The sequence below is a fragment of the Gopherus evgoodei genome, chromosome 12 (assembly GCF_007399415.2).
Source record: "Gopherus evgoodei ecotype Sinaloan lineage chromosome 12, rGopEvg1_v1.p, whole genome shotgun sequence".
Classification (NCBI taxonomy): domain Eukaryota; kingdom Metazoa; phylum Chordata; order Testudines; family Testudinidae; genus Gopherus; species Gopherus evgoodei.
In genome coordinates this window covers 8,364,423-8,381,696 of record NC_044333.1, presented here as the reverse complement: position 1 = coordinate 8,381,696, position 17,274 = coordinate 8,364,423, and the positions used below count along the sequence as shown (strand labels likewise).

Genomic DNA, 17,274 nt, shown 5'->3' with positions numbered 1-17,274 from the left:
CTGCAAAGGACACACACATGAGAGACAAGTGTAAGTACCGGCTGTGAACTGATTGTGCCTCAGGGCAACTGTCTCCAGCTACCAGAGAAAACTGAGCACCTAATGAAATGGGCAAAAAATAAATACTTTGTGCTAGAAAATAAAACTGATCTCTTGTTTTGTTTATTTTTTTAACCACACTGCAGCCACGATCCAGTTCACATTAATGGGAGTTTTACCATTGATGCCAGTGGAGGAAAGAGGGTTCAGGAGAAAACTACAGCTGGGGACAAAAAATGGGAAAGAGACTCTACACTAAATAGCATCAGATCAGGGAGGTTCTCCTTGACTTTTAGGACTTAATGGCACTTTACCTTGAACGTAAGAGAAGAGCCAAACAATTGTGCTTCGGGTATCTGCAAACTATGGATCTATCAGAATCTGTCAGAGATCCAGTGGGAACTGGACATCCCTGTTTCCAGGGCAACTGAGTCAAGATCCAGAGATCTGGGCCTAGTGGACTGAAAGGAGATGATACAGCAGAGGATTGTCAGCTTATTGGTTGTTCGGGGTTTGTGGAGGGTTGCAGGGAGGGTTAGATGAAACAATTCAATTCAATGAGACTTTTTTGGGATGACAAGATACACGTGTTGCTAAAGTGTAAGACAAATGTCAGACCCTTCAGGTGTCTGTCGGGGCAGGTATGACCCAGCCGGTGTGGGGTCGCGCTCTCTTTGGGGGTCCATTTGTTATTGCTGTCCATACCCAATCTGGTGTCAGGATGGTAAGTGGTGCAGTGCCATTCCTCTCCTGTTTTTCAGGGCCAGGCACAATTTTTCCTCACTGCTTTTTGCTGAGACACCTTCTATAATTTCCCAAATTTGAGAAAATCTGTCTCTTGCAGTTGTATTTGAGACATTGGACCAGAAAGCATCTCTCTGTCTAAGTTTCTCTGTCTCAGTCCAGTTGCTTCTCTCTAGGGTTAGACTGTAGTGTAGACATACTCTGAGGACTGTAAACTGTTTCAGGTAGGGACTATCTCTTTATTAAATGTTTGTACAGTGCCCAGCACATGGGGGTATAGGCACTAATGCAATACAAATAGAGAAGTAACTTACTCAGACATGGTTGACTTCTCTTTCCTTACATTATTTTTGTATGCAGCATAGTTGTATCCATGTCAGTCCCAGGATATGAGAGAGAGAAGGTGGGTGAGATAATATCTTTTACTGGACCAATTTCTACTGGTTAGAGAGACAAGCTTTCGAGCCACATAGAGCTCTTCTTCAGGACTGAGAAAGGTACTCCAAGCATCACAGCCAAATGCAAGGTGGACAGATAGTTTAGCAAAAGTAATTAGTCTATATTCGAAGGGACCATTCAAGGTAGAGTGGCCCATTAATACCTCTGCAGTCACAGGACAAAAAGATATGGGTTGGTTAGTGTGTTACAGATTGTTGTAATAAACGATAAATCCAGTGTCTCTGTTCAGTTCATGATTTTTAGCCTCAAGCAGAGTTATGAATTTAAGCTCCCAGGCGCGTCTTTTGAAAATGTTGCGCAGGTTTCCTTTGAGGATGAAGACTGAGAGGTCAGACATAGAGTGATCACTTTGTGAAAAATGTTCACCCCCAAGTGATGGGTTTTTTTGTCTTTCATCATTTTTTTGTGTGAGTTCATTCAAGAGCACAGTGATTGGTTTCACCCATATAGTTGTTATTGAGGCATTTAGTGAGCTGGATGAGGAACCCCACGTTATGACAGGCTTGCATAGGATCCATGGATCTTGAAAAAAGGTTTGGGTGTGGGGTGTTGATCATTGTAGCAGTGGAGCTATGATTTCAGGTCTTGCCTCTGTTGTTCTGGTAGAGTCTGGGGCATTTAAGTCTGTGTGTCCTTGACCATGGGGAGCTTGCATCTGATGATAAGCTTGGGGAGGTTGGGGGGTTGCTTGAAGGCCAGAAGTAGAGGGAGGGAGTTCAGGAATGATTTCTTGCAGGATGGGGACTCTATCAAATATGGGTTGCAGTTGTTCAATGATGTCCTGTATGGGTTCCAGGGTGGGGTGACAGGTGACAAGTAGGTATATGTGGTCACAGGGGTGTTATTTCTGTACTGAAGCAATGGTGCCTAGAGCAGCGTTTCTCAAACTGCCGTCTGCCAGGGTACTCCGGGGGTCCACAGGCCGCGCTGATCAACTCTTCTCTCTCCCTCCCTCTCTCAACTCCTCCCCCTCCCTCTCAGTGCCACCTGCACGCAACAGAACAGCTGTTCAGCAGTGTGCAGGAGGCGCTGTGAGGGAAGGGGAGGAGCGGGGACAGGGTGTGCTCAGGGGAAGGGTCATGAAGAGGCAGGGAAGAAGAGGGGCTGGGGTGAAGCGGGGGGTGGGGCCTTGAGGGGAAGACCTGGGCCTGAGTGGCTGTGATGGGTGGGGTTCTGTGGCCTGCCTTGTGCAGGAGGTCAGACTAGATGATCAGATTGGTCCCTTCTGACCTATGAGTCTATGCTTGGGGGGTGGGGGGACTCAAACATTTTTTAAACCAAAACGGGAGTCCTCAGGTTACTAAAGTTTGAGAACTGCTGGCCCAGGGGGGCTGGCTGAGCTCTGGATCCCATTATTTTTAGCATTGCACAAACACATAGGAGACAGTCCCCACCCTAGAGAACTTGGAATCTAACTAGACAAGACAGACAAAGGGTGGGAGAAAGGAATTCCTTTCTTCCCTTCCACAGCACCTTGGGCTAAATCACAATCCACAAGAATTTGACAGTCACGGGATGCTTTATCTGTTTGCTCCTGAAGGGGTGGCCCTACAAGGGCCACGACCACCTGAGCCCGCACAAGGGCAAGCAGGGGCGACTCTGTATTGTGGCACTGTAAGCACGGCAGTCAGGCGGCTTTCAGGGGCTTGCTTGCGGGAGGTCCACTGGTAACGCAGATTTGGCAGCATGCCTGCGGGAGGTCCACTGGTAATGCGGATTTGGCGGCATGCCTGCAGGAGGTCCACTGGTAACGTGGATTTGATGACATGCCTGTGGGAGGTCCGCCAGTCCCACGCCTTCAGCGTACCTGCCACCGAATTGCTGCCAAAGCCACAGCCGCGGGACCAGCGGACCTCCTGCAGGCATGCCACCAAAGGCAGCCTGCCTGCCCCCCTCATGGCGACCTGCAGGTCCCCCGCAGTGGCTTGTGGCCCCAGGCACATGCTTGCTGCGCTACTGCCTGGAGCCACAGTGAAGGACAAGGGAGGCTGCCCTGCTGTCACTCTGCCCCATGGCCACTGCAGGGATCCCCTTCCACCTCTTTCACCCCAGCCCGGCTGGGAACCTCCTAAGTAGCCACCCTGCCTCCTAGCCCCGCCCCTTCCCTAAGCCCCACCCTCTGTCACCATCTATCCGGATGTGCGCTCTGATAGGCCCACGTATTGACACGCTCACCACGAGGAGCCAATCCGCTGCAGCCACAGCGCACTGGCGACCGGGGGGCGGAGCGAGAGGCGGTGAGGGGATAAAAGGGGCCGTCGGTCGCTGACAGCCGCTCGCCGTCCAGTCCGCGCCCGAAGGCTGCCGAGCGCCATGGAGCCCTTCGACCTGCTTGTGCGGAGCCCCACGCAGCGGCACCCGGACCTGCGCCTGCGCGGCGAGCCCGGCTGGACCGTGCGGCAGCTCAAGGCCCGGCTGCGCCTCCTGCACCCGGAGGAGCCGATGAGGAGCCGGTGAGGAGCCGACCCCGCGGGCCGGACCCGGGCCGCTCCCCGCCCCAGCGGGCCGGGGGGGCCTCGAGCCCCAGCCCGGGGCCGCCCCGCGTTCCTCTCCCCCGGCCGGGGCGGGTAGCGGGGAGCGGGGGGACTGCGGGGGTGGGGGGGTAGCGAAGCAGGGGGGGGAGCGGGGGGACTGCGGGGTGGGGGGGTAGCGAAGCAGGGAGGGGAGCGGGGGGACTGCGGGGGTGGGGGGGGTAGCGAAGCAGGGAGGGGAGCGGGGGGACTGCGGGGGTGGGGGGGGTAGCGAAGCAGGGAGGGGAGCGGGGGGACTGCGGGGGTGGGGTGGGTAGCGAAGCAGGGAGGGGAGCGGGGCCCCACCACGTTCCTGGCCCCTGCCCGGGGCTGCGACATCCGCTCTCCGGTGAGCGCCCTTACCGGGGCCGCTGCGGGCTCCCCTGGGGAGACGCGTGTTTCCTCAGCCTGGGGAGTCCTGATCCCCCCGGGGGGCGTGTGGGGGTGTCGCGCGGTTGCTGTAGGGTGGGGTCCTGGGGCTGTCACCCTTCAGCGGCGGCTGCTAGCCAAGGGCCCAGCGCTGAAGTCAGGGTGGCAAAACTGCCTCCCCCGCCTTGCGACAGCCTGTTGGGTCAGGACCCTGCACTTACAGCACCCTGACATTTCAGCTTCCAATAGCTGAAATCGTTAATGTCATGATTTTTAAATTCCTATGACCGTGAAACTGACCGAAATGGGCTGTGAATTTGGTAGGGCCCTAACAATGAGTCCCTACTTGGGAGGCTTCCAGGAGTGGACGTGCCTGCGTGTGTTACAACAGAGCTGTTGTCATTTCTATTGCATAAGCTACTTTGCCTCCCTCTTAAATAAATAAATACAACACACCGATTACAGCAGCCTTGGCTGTAGAGGTTGCACTATTTAACAGGAGGTGGAAGTGTTCATGCAGTGTCCTTGTAGCTTTGCAGGTACCAGGGTTTTAGAAGTACAAGCTGAGTGAGGTAAAACTTTGTGTTGAACCAACTTCAGTTGGTGAGGGAGACAAACTCTCCAGCTTACACAGAGCTGAAGAACCTTCAGGACCTGAAGAAGAGCTCTGTGTAAGCTTGAAACAAGTCTTCACCAGCAGAAGCTGGTCTAATAAAATATATTACATCACCCACTTTCTGTCTGTTAAAGTGTTCAAAGGTTCAGGGAACTTCAGCATCTATTTCATGTCTTTTTTTAAAGTTTGATAATGTGAAGCAAAAAAAGCTCCCTCCCCTCTCCTCCCCCCCCCCAAGTTTCCAGAACACCTGCTTCTGCATGGTTGGCTAGTTGCAAATGTTGCAGTGCAAGTCCAAATAGTTTGTAATTATGTTATGGAAATCAGTTAGAATACAGAAGCGAAACTTCTTCAGAATATGGGGAAATTGGGTTTTTTTGCTTTTTCTTCCTGTTCGGCTACCATTTAATGTTGATGTGGCATACTAGCTTGTTGGACGCTGAAGTAGTTTGTATTCGGATTCTTAGTTTTCTCCCCAGTGGTAACAGTTTCTTGTGAAGTGGCAGTATAGGCAAAATAAAAACAGAAGTTAAGTTAGTGTTCCGGGCAAGACATGAGGAAGGGAGGCAGTAGGCATGCACTGGGCTTTCAAGCAGGGTGGCTTGATTTAAATCAGTTTTAATCTGTCAGTCAGCAAGCAGGAAACCTTGATTTTAAGCAATAGATTTTAATTGTGGTTTTGCACTCTAATCACTCTTCTAAAAAGGTTGATTCTCTTTGATAACCAACCTGTTGATTTGTAACTAAATACAGGCTTTGCACCAAGTCTTCTGTTCTTTTGCTAAGGATACCATACATATGTATTTAAGCGATTATATGCATTAACTTTTTCTTTAGTTTCTTTTTTGCTTGTTAGGAAATGTTGAATGATGCATTTTGTTTTTTTTAAACTTGTGATTTGTGTCAAGCTCTGCTTAGATGCAGATTCAAATTCAACTGAAATACACATGGTATTTAAAATTAAATTTTAATTGTGCTGGAAACACAAATTCAAATAGCTTTGCTTTTAAAACAGATTTTTATTAAACAAAGAAAGTACTCTCTCTAGTAGTGAATTTAACCTGATTATTTCTGTTGACACTGTCCTTCAGGATTTTATAACTTAGGCCTGGTCTACCCTGGGTGAGGGGGATCGATCTAAGTTAAGCAACTTCAGGTACGTAAATAACGTAGCTGAAGTGGATGTACTTAGATCTGCTTACTGCGGGCGTCTTCACTATGGTGACTCAACTGCTGCTGCTCCCCTGTTGACTCTGCCTGCGCCTCTTGCTGAGCTGGAGTAGAGGAGTGGATGGGAGAGAGCTCGGGAGTCAATTATCGCATCTAGTCTAGATGCGATAAATCAATCCCTGCTGGATCGATCGCTGTCCTTTGATCCAGTGGGTAGTGTAGACATACCCTTAGATCTCATCCTCTCTCAACTAGTTTTTATTCATAGACTTGAAGAGGAAAACCAGTTTTCCTGCCTTTTCAACTCCCAATTTCTAACTTTGAATGAACTGATGATTAAACTGAAGTAGGTGAATAGACTGAAATGACTATATTCTCTCTGCACCTGTGGAAGAGGCTACTGCTGTCAAACTATTTTAGCACTTCAGTAGACTCTAGTTCCAGGTGTTTAGACAGTGACTTCCAGCTTTCAGTATCTTGAATTTCTTAACTCTTGGCAGCAAACATGTATTGCTTAAGACATTTTTTTATTTAAATGATGTCAATAGATTATAAATTTAGGCCTTAACTTAGGTTTTAAATTTCAAATTTAATTTTAAAAGGGTTTATTCTTTAGAACTAAACCTGCTTATTTAATTTAAATGAAGAAAATCTGATTTATTTAAATCTGTTTTTATCCATCCTGCTTTCAAGTGCCAGATGATGGACAATCTGAGCAAATTCCCTGCATGTTGTGAAGATGTGCTGCTATGAAAAATGCTATCTTTCTGCTTAATGCCCAGTGTCAGTGGAAGCCTAGAGGTCTTCATATGCTGCTTTGGGGTTTTAAAATGGCATCCATCAGAATTAGTCAGCTATATTATTTATGTAACAATCATGTAGGACTGGTTTTTAATAGTGGTGGTAGGACTCTTGCTTTGTAGGTTGGCAGAGCTGACCTTTTCCTGTAGGAAGGGGAACATAGGCTCTCTTGCTCTGGGGCAACTCCCAGTGACTGTGTCCTCAAACTGCAGGAGGATTTCTGTGTAAACAACTGCTCAGATTTACTGGGTGGGAGATCTTGTGAATTGTCACAAGATTACAAAGTGCCTGCCTGCTGCTCAGGTTGGTCAATATCCCAAAGCTCTGCTTTAAGGAGTGTAGAGAGGTTCCTTTTTGCCAGGATTGTGGTGGGGACAGCAAATGTTGGGTTTCTGGCCTGTACTACAAAATTAGTCACTTCATATGTCGGAGCAGCTGTTTTATCCTCATTCTGTATACATTGTCTACATTTCTATGGTATTACAAATTTTGCATACAAGTAATTGACTGAATTGATAGAGATGCACACAACTTCTGTTCAGCTAGGGAGGGGATGGGGGAGTAGGATTTCTAATTTGTGTATCTGACAGCAGCATTTGACCTCTGGTGTTTATCAGTCAGCTTTTACATACACAGCTTTTCTTATGTGAAGCTAACCTTTTTTTCTGGCATTTAACAGATTACTAATCAGTATATTTTGTCTTCTCTGAAAGCCTGAAGAGGACCAGAAGCTGATTTATTCTGGGAAGCTGCTGCTTGACCACCTTTATTTGAGAGATGTGCTGCCCAAGGTATGGTAATTATGTTTGTGGTAGCTGCACTGCAGTATCAAGTGAGGTCAAATAAAGTTTTAATAGATAAAACAAAATGATTATCAAATGTCTTGACTTTTTATTTTAGCAGGAGAAGTTTCATGCTCTTCATCTGGTGTACCATTCAAAGACTCTGTCAAAAATGAAAGAGACCAATGCAAAGGTATGTTAAATTTAGACTTCCTTCCTGCATTAGATACTGAAAGGATCAGCACAAATCTCTGGAATGTGAACTAGTTTTTTAATTACTGTATGTTTTTGTAAAGGTTGATGTCAAAGCAGGGTGGTAAACCTCGTGTGTTATGGCAGCATTCCTTCAGAGTTGTAATAGGCCTGGGGGAAGGAACGCTTACATATTTGGAATGAGTACTGTAATCGCAGAGCAAGGATTTGTTTAAAAGTTTCACAGCTGATGGCACCTGTGGAGCTCAAAAGCTTATTTTTCACCAACAGAAGTTGGTTCGCCCACTTTGTGTCTAACTTGTCAAACCTCAGTTTCTAATTGTTAACTCAAGTTTATGCAAACATTACTGCCAGAGGGGGGCGAAATGTTTAATCGAATGTAATTTAGATCCATTAAATAGCTAGTGACCCCTCATATTGCAGACTCTTCAGGCAATGATGGAGACAATGGCTGGGCTTTATGCAAAGGTTGAAATTGTGGTGCCTGTTCCCCCCTGATTACTAAGTCCAATCATACTAGTGGTTATGCTCTTTAGAGGGAGAGGGAAGTGATTACTGTTTGAATAGAGAGTGTCCATATGAATTTTGCTGGGATTTACTTTGGCAATAGAACTTCAAAAACATGGCAGAGGAACTTGAAACTAAAAACAAGCATTAGAATTTCAATTTAATATGTATTGATTTAGTACACTATCATATATCACAGTATTTTATTTCTGAATTGAAGTTAAGTGATTAACTAGTGCACAAGCTTCATGTCTGAAGGCATAAATTTCCACCCTTCTTTAAATCCAAAGTGAACAGCATACAGTACGTCCTAATTCCAGTTGGATATTTGTCATAACGCACATGGCAGAGATCCTTGGAACTAGAAATGCTCGGGTATTGCATTTTGATTAAGGTCTATTGTCCTGGTTCTGTAGAGCAGTTTGCAGAACAGCCACCCACACGCTGCTATAACTTAAGACTTATTTCATAAACTCCAAAATTAAATAACACATTTTAAAAAATTCTCATACTAGTACACTTAGGAGGAGAGATGATCTTTGCTCTTAACGGGGACCTGCAAAAGTATTAAAGGAAAAAAAAAGCTAACAACAAAAAGCTAAAGACTCAAGGAAGCTTAACATTTTTTATTCCTCTTTTATATATTTAAAAAAAAAATCTTGTCTAAACACACCACTTATACCATTTTAACCATAGCGGGGTAGTTCAAGTAGTCCAGTGATCTAGTATGGATAGATGCATTTATACTAGTATAAAAATGCTTATACTGGTATAACTTACTCTTCTGTGGGAATGGAATAGTTAAAGCAGTACAGCTTGTGTTTAGACCAGCACCAAGTTACCTCAGTTTAAGTTGTTGCAACTTTGTGTAGACAAGTCTGAGTTTTCCAGTTGTCATTTTTATCCAGTGCAGGATCTGTTTCTAATCCAAAAAAACCCATAAGCAAACCAAAACTTTAAAAAAGCATACTCAGACCTCTGCATATCAAGAGATGATTGAGGGGCAGGGGAAAGAATCACAAAACTATTTTCCTTTCCAGGTTACCTTTAAAGGAGTGTTAGAAATAAAATATGTATGGAAGGACTGGTTATAACAATGGCTGACTATTAATTGGTGATGTGGTAATGCCCATTGTCACAGATCTGTAAAAATGCACAGCAGTTTGGTGAAACTTCAAGAGAACATTCAGTGCATCCTCTTAGCTTTGCAACAGAAGACTTTTTTCGGATACTGTTCTGAGTCAGCTCCAATATTAACTGTATTTAGATTGACGAAACCAATCAACAGCCAAAGACTGTTTCAGGACCTGGTCAAGATCCTTGTACAGTTTCTTCAAATGATGGCTTGAGACAGAGGGAGACTTCCTGCAACCAACTTTCTACAGGGGAAGCCAATACTAGGTAAATATGCCACACATGCTGATAACTTTCTGAAAATGTTGACCATTCATGTTCAACTATGTTTGTTTTTGGGTTTTTTGGACAGTCTGTGTTGCCATACTTAATGTTATAAATGTCAGTGGACTATAAGCCATGTGTACTATTCTTCTGGCTATTTAAGTGGACACTGAAGGGGTTAAATGGATGCATGCCTCTCCAACTGGGAGGAAGTTATTTCTAGTGTTACATGTGGAAAAGTGGAATTGCTGTTACATTTTCATGGAAATATGAACCTAGGAGCTTCTCTGTTGATCCAAAATTCTTATGCAGGTAGCCCCTCCAATTGATTTCTCCTTTGTTAGGAGATACTTTCTCCCAGGAATTGCTATTTGTCTCCACTATTGAGCTTCTGATGGTTAGATTGAGTGGGCTTGCTTTTCTCTGAGATCATAGTACTACTTTCTGGAACATTAACCTTAAGCATTGCCATTTTGTTTGTTTGAATAGACCTGAACTGAAATTTAAAAGCTGAATATCAGATCATTTAATAAGAGTCTTACTACCACTGCATCGCAAGTACCATCTTCCTGTTCTTCCCCCCTCCTCCCCCCCCCCGTGGTTTCACAACGGCATATTTTTGGGATGAAATATAGATTTCTGCGTTCATGTTCTAATAATGATTGCAGTATTTCAAGCCTAGATTTAAGGTAGGATATACTGAAAGTGTGTGGTATATGATGCTTTACCCATTATAAGATGCAAGCAAACAGCTTTTGCGATGCTGTCTTTTTTAATAATTGTACAAGTAGGGAAAGACTTGGGGAAGTGGGCCTGCCTAGTCTTTTGTAAACAAACATCCTGTGTTTTACCCTTTCGATAAGGATTGACACTGCTCAGCATCCCCATGGTGTGGCTCCTGGGTACTCTGCGTATACCACTTACAACATACTACAGATGTCCTGGTTTCAGCAGATGTATGCAAGACAGTACTACATACAATAGTAAGTTTTTGTTTTTGTTTCCTACTCTCCTTGGGAGCTTTGAAATGTTCTAACTATTTCTTAATGAGGGGAATTTTTTTCCTTCCCCCAGGTGTCACGTAGTTGAAAGGCATGTTACTTAGCCTTTAGGATTCAAATGCCTGATGTAAATGTAAATGCTGTCTGTGGCTCTTAAAATGTAATTCGGTGTAGTTTTACTTGCAACTTTATGCCTCGATAAAGCTAAGTGCTGCAAAACTTGATATGGTTACCCTGCTACAGGGTCTAAGTACTGAGGTTTTGAAAGATTTCAACAGTGGAGTACTGAAAAATAAACTCTTCATATTCCAACTTTACAAAGATGGATGTTATCCCATTTTACAGAAGGTGAAACTGACCCACAACGTTGAACTTATCCCATCATGTGGCATGTCATTGGCATAAACAGGGCTGATTTCTGTCACAATTTGCTGCTTCCTAGTTGCACATGAATCTAAGATTAACAAGTTTTTATGCCTGCCTTATTATCCTTTGCAGAGCTTGGCAAAGTCTTACTGCTGTTATCTTCTTTTCAGCTTGGCTGCTGTTTCTGCTGATAGATCACCTACTCAGAGGTCACAAGAGATACCAGTGGCACCAGTTGCAGCTCCAGCCCCTCTTCCAGATGCATTTCCTGCACAAAACCTGCCTGGAAACCATAATGCCCCTCCTCAGCTTAATGCAGGGGCCAATCAGAATTTGCAAATGAATGCCCAGGGGGGTCCTCTCATGGAAGAGGAGGAGGAGATGAATCGAGATTGGTTGGACTGGCTTTATTCGGCAACCCTGTTCTTAGTTTTTGTCAACATTATCTACTTCTACTCCAGCCTCAGCAGGTTCCTCATGGTTATGGGCGGCACAGTTCTGATGTACCTGTAAGCATGCGTGTCTCATGAAGTAAACATTTCAGTGTTGACTTATTATTCAGGTGACTGCTCTTTGGAGCAGTTTGTCTGCATTGATAGTCTTTTTGTTGTAATCAAGTCTCTTACAGCTCATCAATGCATCAGTTGTATTAGTTTAACTATAGTCATATAGTTAAAGCAATACAAACCCCTAGTGAGGGATGCATTCATAGTGATATAAGTGCTTTTACATGTGTAACTATCCCATATGGGATAGGAAGGTGCTAGACTAGGATAAGTCACCTTTATATTGGTATAACTGTAGCCACACAAGGGTTTATATCTGTATCACTGTAAGAAATCACACTCCTAGCCAAAATAATTGATGATACTTTTTAGTGTTGAGCAGGTGTTTCACAGGATGAGCAAATCTACTGCTGTAATCTTAGCTCAACATTTTGGGGGGGAATTCTTTAAAGTCAAAGTTACAATAAAACATTAACGCACTACATCATACACTACTGGTTCAGGTTAATATTCAAAGAACATGGCTAACGCTTTGGTGCACTCGTCTGCGACCATGTCTTTGGTAGGGGAGTTGATCCCATACCTTTATAAAAGATGTGGCTAAGCATTTTTACCATGGTTGTTTACTACTTTTAAACATGCAAAACTAATTTGAATGCAGTGTAATCTGTCATAAACAGATAGCTAAGGGTTAATGTCTTTCACCTGTAAAGGGTTAACAAACAGTGACCTGCAACACCTGACCAGAGGACCAATCAGGAGACAAAAGACTTTCAAATCTCGGTGGAGGGAAGCCTCTCAGAGTCCAGAGAGAACAAAGCAAAAATCCGTAGCCACTTTCTTGACTAGAAAAAATGCAACCAGTCAAACTGACCCAGTTTTGCTCTGACCAATTTTTTGCTCTAAATGGGGAGGTAATTTGTAGTACTTCCCAATCTCTGCCCGTTTGTGAAATCTGTTGTGCTGATCTTCAAATAATTGTCCTCCTCCTCCTCCTCCTTTACATGCTTGGATCAGTTGTGACATCAGTGTAGACACTTTAAATTGCCACAAGTAGGCTTAAGAGTTAACACATTCAAACAGAAGCAGTCCACACATAGCGTTATTTCAGGCTGTCTGCAGACTGAGGAAGTCAGCACTGGATTACATCTCATTAGTATATCTTCAGAGCCACAAAGGTAGAACATTTTAAAAGTTTACATTTTTGGCATACAAGATGCAGCCACTAGAGAGGGGAAGGGATTAGTTTGCCAAATGACCACACGTTGCCCTGTTATGAGCCTTCTTTGTGAGCCACACAGGATGAGGGAGCAATGCCGGCATCCCAACTTCAGTTATCCCATTAGGACAGGGCAGGTGTAGGGAAATCCAAGGTATGGTGGTACATGCTGCTTTAGAAAGGAGCACTCTATCCTAGTTCTCATGCTACAAAACTGCAGCATCTGTTCTAGCCTGCTGGGGGCCTGATCAAGACCCCATAGGCTGTGATGGAGCAGCCTGTATAGAGCTGGTTCCACTGCTGCCTCTTGAATGCAATTCTGTGCCTTGCTGCCCTACTGCTGGGGGGTAGGGATTGTGGCGGAGAAGGTTTTTGGGAGCCTTCCTCCAGCCCCTCAACAAATCAGCGTTTATCCCAGTGTCTTGAGCAAACTGTTTACTCTTTTGTGTGCATATTAGTCTTTTGCTAGGCCTGAAGTGTAGCAGGGCAGGAGTAACCTTTAGCTAACTGGAGTTCTTGTCTTCCAGGCACCACGCTGGCTGGTTTCCATTTAGACGACAGCCAGTTCACCCTCTTCCAAACAATGCTCTTCCCCAAGCTGTGATAAACCAGGACCAAAACAATAACTTACAGGTATTGGCTCAATATTTGACATACAACAGTGAGAAATCCCAGAAAAGGATTTAGTTTCCATTTTCTAAACACTTGTATCACTCTAGATGAATAATGTTCTCTACAAAATCTTCTGCTGGAAACTTCTTTTCCTGGTAAAATAATATCTGAACTAGCCTTCTTTTCTCACCAAGTCCTAGAGTTCAAGGCTAGAAGGATCACAGATCCTCTAGTCTGACCACCTGTATTTTACAGGCCACCAACACCACTCAGCCACTCGCATGCTAAACCCAACTGAAATTAGACCAAAATATTAACCGCCTCCAGGACACTAAATTTATTATGTGCCACAGGCAAAGAACAGGAGGGATCTGGTTAATTTCTGCTCTGGCTGGTTGTTACCACTGTAATATGTACTCTGATACTTCGATTTCTATGAAAGCAAAAGTATCTTTCCTGTCATATGTTAGAAATATATTTGGTTTTAATACTTAACCCTGGCAATCTCCTGGTATTTTATAGTTGATGCATTTTGTTCCAGAAAATTCCCACTTGGCCAAGGGCTACTGTGGCTGTTAGCAGTGTAACAAGCTCAAAAGTTTTCATATTTTGAGAAGAGGCAAATATTTGCAGTGCTTGTTAACACTAAACTACTGCAGCAGATGTTAACAGTCCCACCATAATCTCTCTACAAGTGAACAGTTCTCATAACTGCAGATAAAACTTGGATGTGTATGAGTCTTAATCTGGTATAGAGGGTTGTACATAGTGTTTCTCTCTGTATATGCCATTAATGGGACATGTTCAAGTTGGCCTTTTCATTTGATCTTAGTACTTGGTGTGGAATTGTGCTTTTGGTGCTGATCAATTTACAACTAGAACGTCAAAATATTTGAGATTCAGCAGCTTGTTTTGGTATATCAAATGCATCATTCCCACTTGTAAATGTGTCCTAAAATAGTTTTATTTAGCACAGGACAGTATTGGCCCTGGTGGCAATGGTGGGTGGCTTTACTGTGTCTTAGCTGTGTTGAGCTGTAATTCTGGGACAATGGGTAATAAAGAAACAAAATACTGCAGTATAATCAGGGCTGTTAATGAGTCCTTTACGTTGTTCCATTGAAAGGAATTAAAATAACTTGTTTTAGAAAGGAATCTGGCTTTTAGAATTTAGTCTTCTTAAAACTGTCCCCACTTACGAGATACTTTATATTGGCAGGAGGAAAATGTAGGTGGAGAAGCTGAACCTGAGGCTGTTTCTGAGGAAGGAAGAGCTTTACCAGAAAATCAGCAGGACAGTCCTTCATTTATGAACACAGCCTGGCTTTTCTTCAAGACTTTCTTTGCATCACTGCTGCCAGAAGGGCCTCCAGCTGTGGCCAACTAACTGCTTTTGATATGGACATACTAGCCCGTCTGTAACTCCAGTAGATTACTCTTCTGTATACCTGACTAGTCTGGACACCAACTCCAAAGTTAAAATGACAAGTATCAGTGGGATTTCCCCATCTTATAGCAACTAAGCAACCTGAAAGCTGCAAGAAGCCTTAAACCTTTACAGCATATAGACTAAAATGTACTGTGCTTTCCATGTCTTCATTCCAAAGAACTTCAGTGTGCTGTATAGCAGGCATTAAATTAGAGGGCCTAGCATTGTACAGCAGTGCCCTAAATGCACAGACAGTAAGCAGGTGTTTCGGAGATGTAAGAGAAGCAGATTGCTTCTACCAGTGCTATTTGATTCCTGTTGGAATGTTTCAAATGCTGTTTAAATTACACTGAGTGTAGTATCTCGTATATAAAACAAGGAACTGCTGTTAAGTATTGGCAGACATTTCTAGGGAAGACTTATCCTTAATTGCTTAAAGGAATGCAGTGCTTAATCTTAAAAGAAAATGAAGACAAATCATGTTTTCTCTGTAAATTTCCTGTGGAGGACGTACTGTGTGATACAGTAATTACCTACTTTGTCAGAAAATGAAAGATAAACAAGTACACCAAATGATCTGGTTATCAAAGGCATCAGCTGAGTTACAGGGTGAATTTCAAGTTGTGAAAATCAGGTGTTTTAAAAAATCATTTAAAGGTTCCTTTTTCTGGCTTGTAAATCCCAAAGCTTCATTCATCTAGAATTTAGTTGCACTGTGCATCTTGTGACCGCTTCCAGGATGCTCAATTTAAGTAGCCTAGAGGTTCTGTATTCAATCGATCTAATTTTCTGTAATGTTAGACCAATACCACAATCACTTTCTTGCTGTCAACTTGAACTCAGGAGGGCCTGTTACCTTTTTGTTAGCCAGAACTTTCCGAATCCCAGAAGTTCATGACAAACGGCTACATTCCTTTTGAGATCTGCTTGCTGGGATGCAAAAGCCTAGTGGACGCTTTTCTGACAAAATTGCTCCAGAACAACTTTCACTGTACTCATTTCTTCCTTCCTGGTGTTTCCTTTAACTTCTAATATTTTCAAGGGCTTTGTTTTCGAAAACAATCAGTTGTGTGCAGACTTGACTACAATCAGAAAACTGCCTTGTGCAAATGGATGGTTTGCACCTAACTTGCTGTCTGCACACCCAGTCACGAACTGCATGTATACATGAACAGAGCCTTTGCACATTTTCAAAACTAGACTTACTCCTCAACAGCCTATAACTTTGTTTCCCACTGTGCCTTGGATGGCTTCTCTGTGAACAAACAAAAGAAGTTGAAGTTACAATAGTCAGACAACTTGTAGCTGCTCCTAGTACTGTAGGCATTCAGGAAGTTGGCCTGACATATGAGGCTCCTTTTGACACATGCATGGGTTTGCAATGCATTGTTCTAGCTCAGGGATAATGTTTTTACTGCAAAGTAAACATCTGGGTTTTTTTGTGTGCAGGGGGGTGGAGAGAATATTGTGCAATTAACATCTGTCAATAATGCTACTTGTAGATGGAAAAACTGCATTATAAAGTTTTAAAGCAAATGTCTTCTCATGCTAATGTGCATTAACTTGTTCTGTACAGTTGACCGTGTAATTACTTAATCTGAAATTCTTAATCCTGTTCTTTCCACATATTACACCTACCCATTAAGCATGGGTTAATGTTTGTCACTGTTTTATCTACTGCAGTTAAGCTTTTATTTATTCTTTCTCATAACAAATTAGCTTGAGATAAATCCTTCACCACTGCATAATAGAGTTCCTGTTCCAGAAACTTGCAACCTCTGTGGGAAGCTGCACTCCTATAAATCTGCTGAGGTGGCAGTGAAGAAGGTTAAGTAAAGTAATACACCCTCTAACACATCCTTTTTAAAGCATGTTCATCTGTAGCTCTGAGCGGAGGGAGAAGTCACCAAGCTTATTGTTACAATGTAATGTGCCTGAAAAAACCTCGACAGCCTTGTTTCATCTGTATATAATATTGCAGTAAGGCAAAGGCCCCATTAATCATTATTTGCTTGGAAAGACTATGCATGGTGGAAAAGGTTGATTTCACTAAACACACAAACTGCTGGAAAAATATTTCCATTGATAACTGAACCTTTCAGATGGAAAGGATAAAACACAATTTTAACTTAAACTTTCCCCTTTCTGTGCATAAAACATCTAGTGACATTTCTCTTAAAACAGCTGTCTCTGGTGTTACTGGAGCTGGTGCTCCAGGCAATTGTGCAGTATTCATTACATGGAAAGTTGAGGAAGAATCAGCCTTAAACATCCCAAATTGATTTGATCAAATTGTCTGCCCTATCCCCCTCACTTTCCTGCAACTGAAAGTTTTAAAGTGAAAAGACCTATCTAGTGGAATTATAATCAGAATTTGCCAAGCTTATGCCAAATTGAACTCTAGTGTATCAGCTGACAGTCCATCTCCTGAAAAGTACAACCCAACAAACCCTCACTGATAAGGGTGTGGTGGGGGGGGGGGGAGGATGCAGTTAAATGTATAAGTTGATTAACATGATGTATTCATGTCAAT

General features: G+C 43.5%; 1 protein-coding gene across 2 annotated transcripts; it reads left to right on the top strand.

Moving 5' to 3' along the window:
- Nucleotides 1-3,527: 3,527 nt before the first annotated feature.
- On the top strand, nt 3,528-16,392 carry HERPUD1 (homocysteine inducible ER protein with ubiquitin like domain 1). 2 transcript variants are annotated; one of them, XM_030581676.1, is made up of 8 exons: nt 3,528-3,684; nt 7,422-7,499; nt 7,612-7,683; nt 9,478-9,611; nt 10,472-10,591; nt 11,146-11,484; nt 13,228-13,333; nt 14,532-16,392. In XM_030581676.1, the coding sequence occupies exons 1-8, from the start codon at nt 3,556-3,558 to the stop codon at nt 14,697-14,699; spliced, it is 1,146 nt and encodes a 381-aa protein (XP_030437536.1). In that variant the 5' UTR covers nt 3,528-3,555; the 3' UTR covers nt 14,700-16,392. The 2 variants fall into 2 exon arrangements, with proteins under 2 accessions (XP_030437536.1, XP_030437534.1); XM_030581674.1 differs by having other exon boundaries at nt 7,609-7,683.
- Nucleotides 16,393-17,274: the final 882 nt, after the last annotated feature.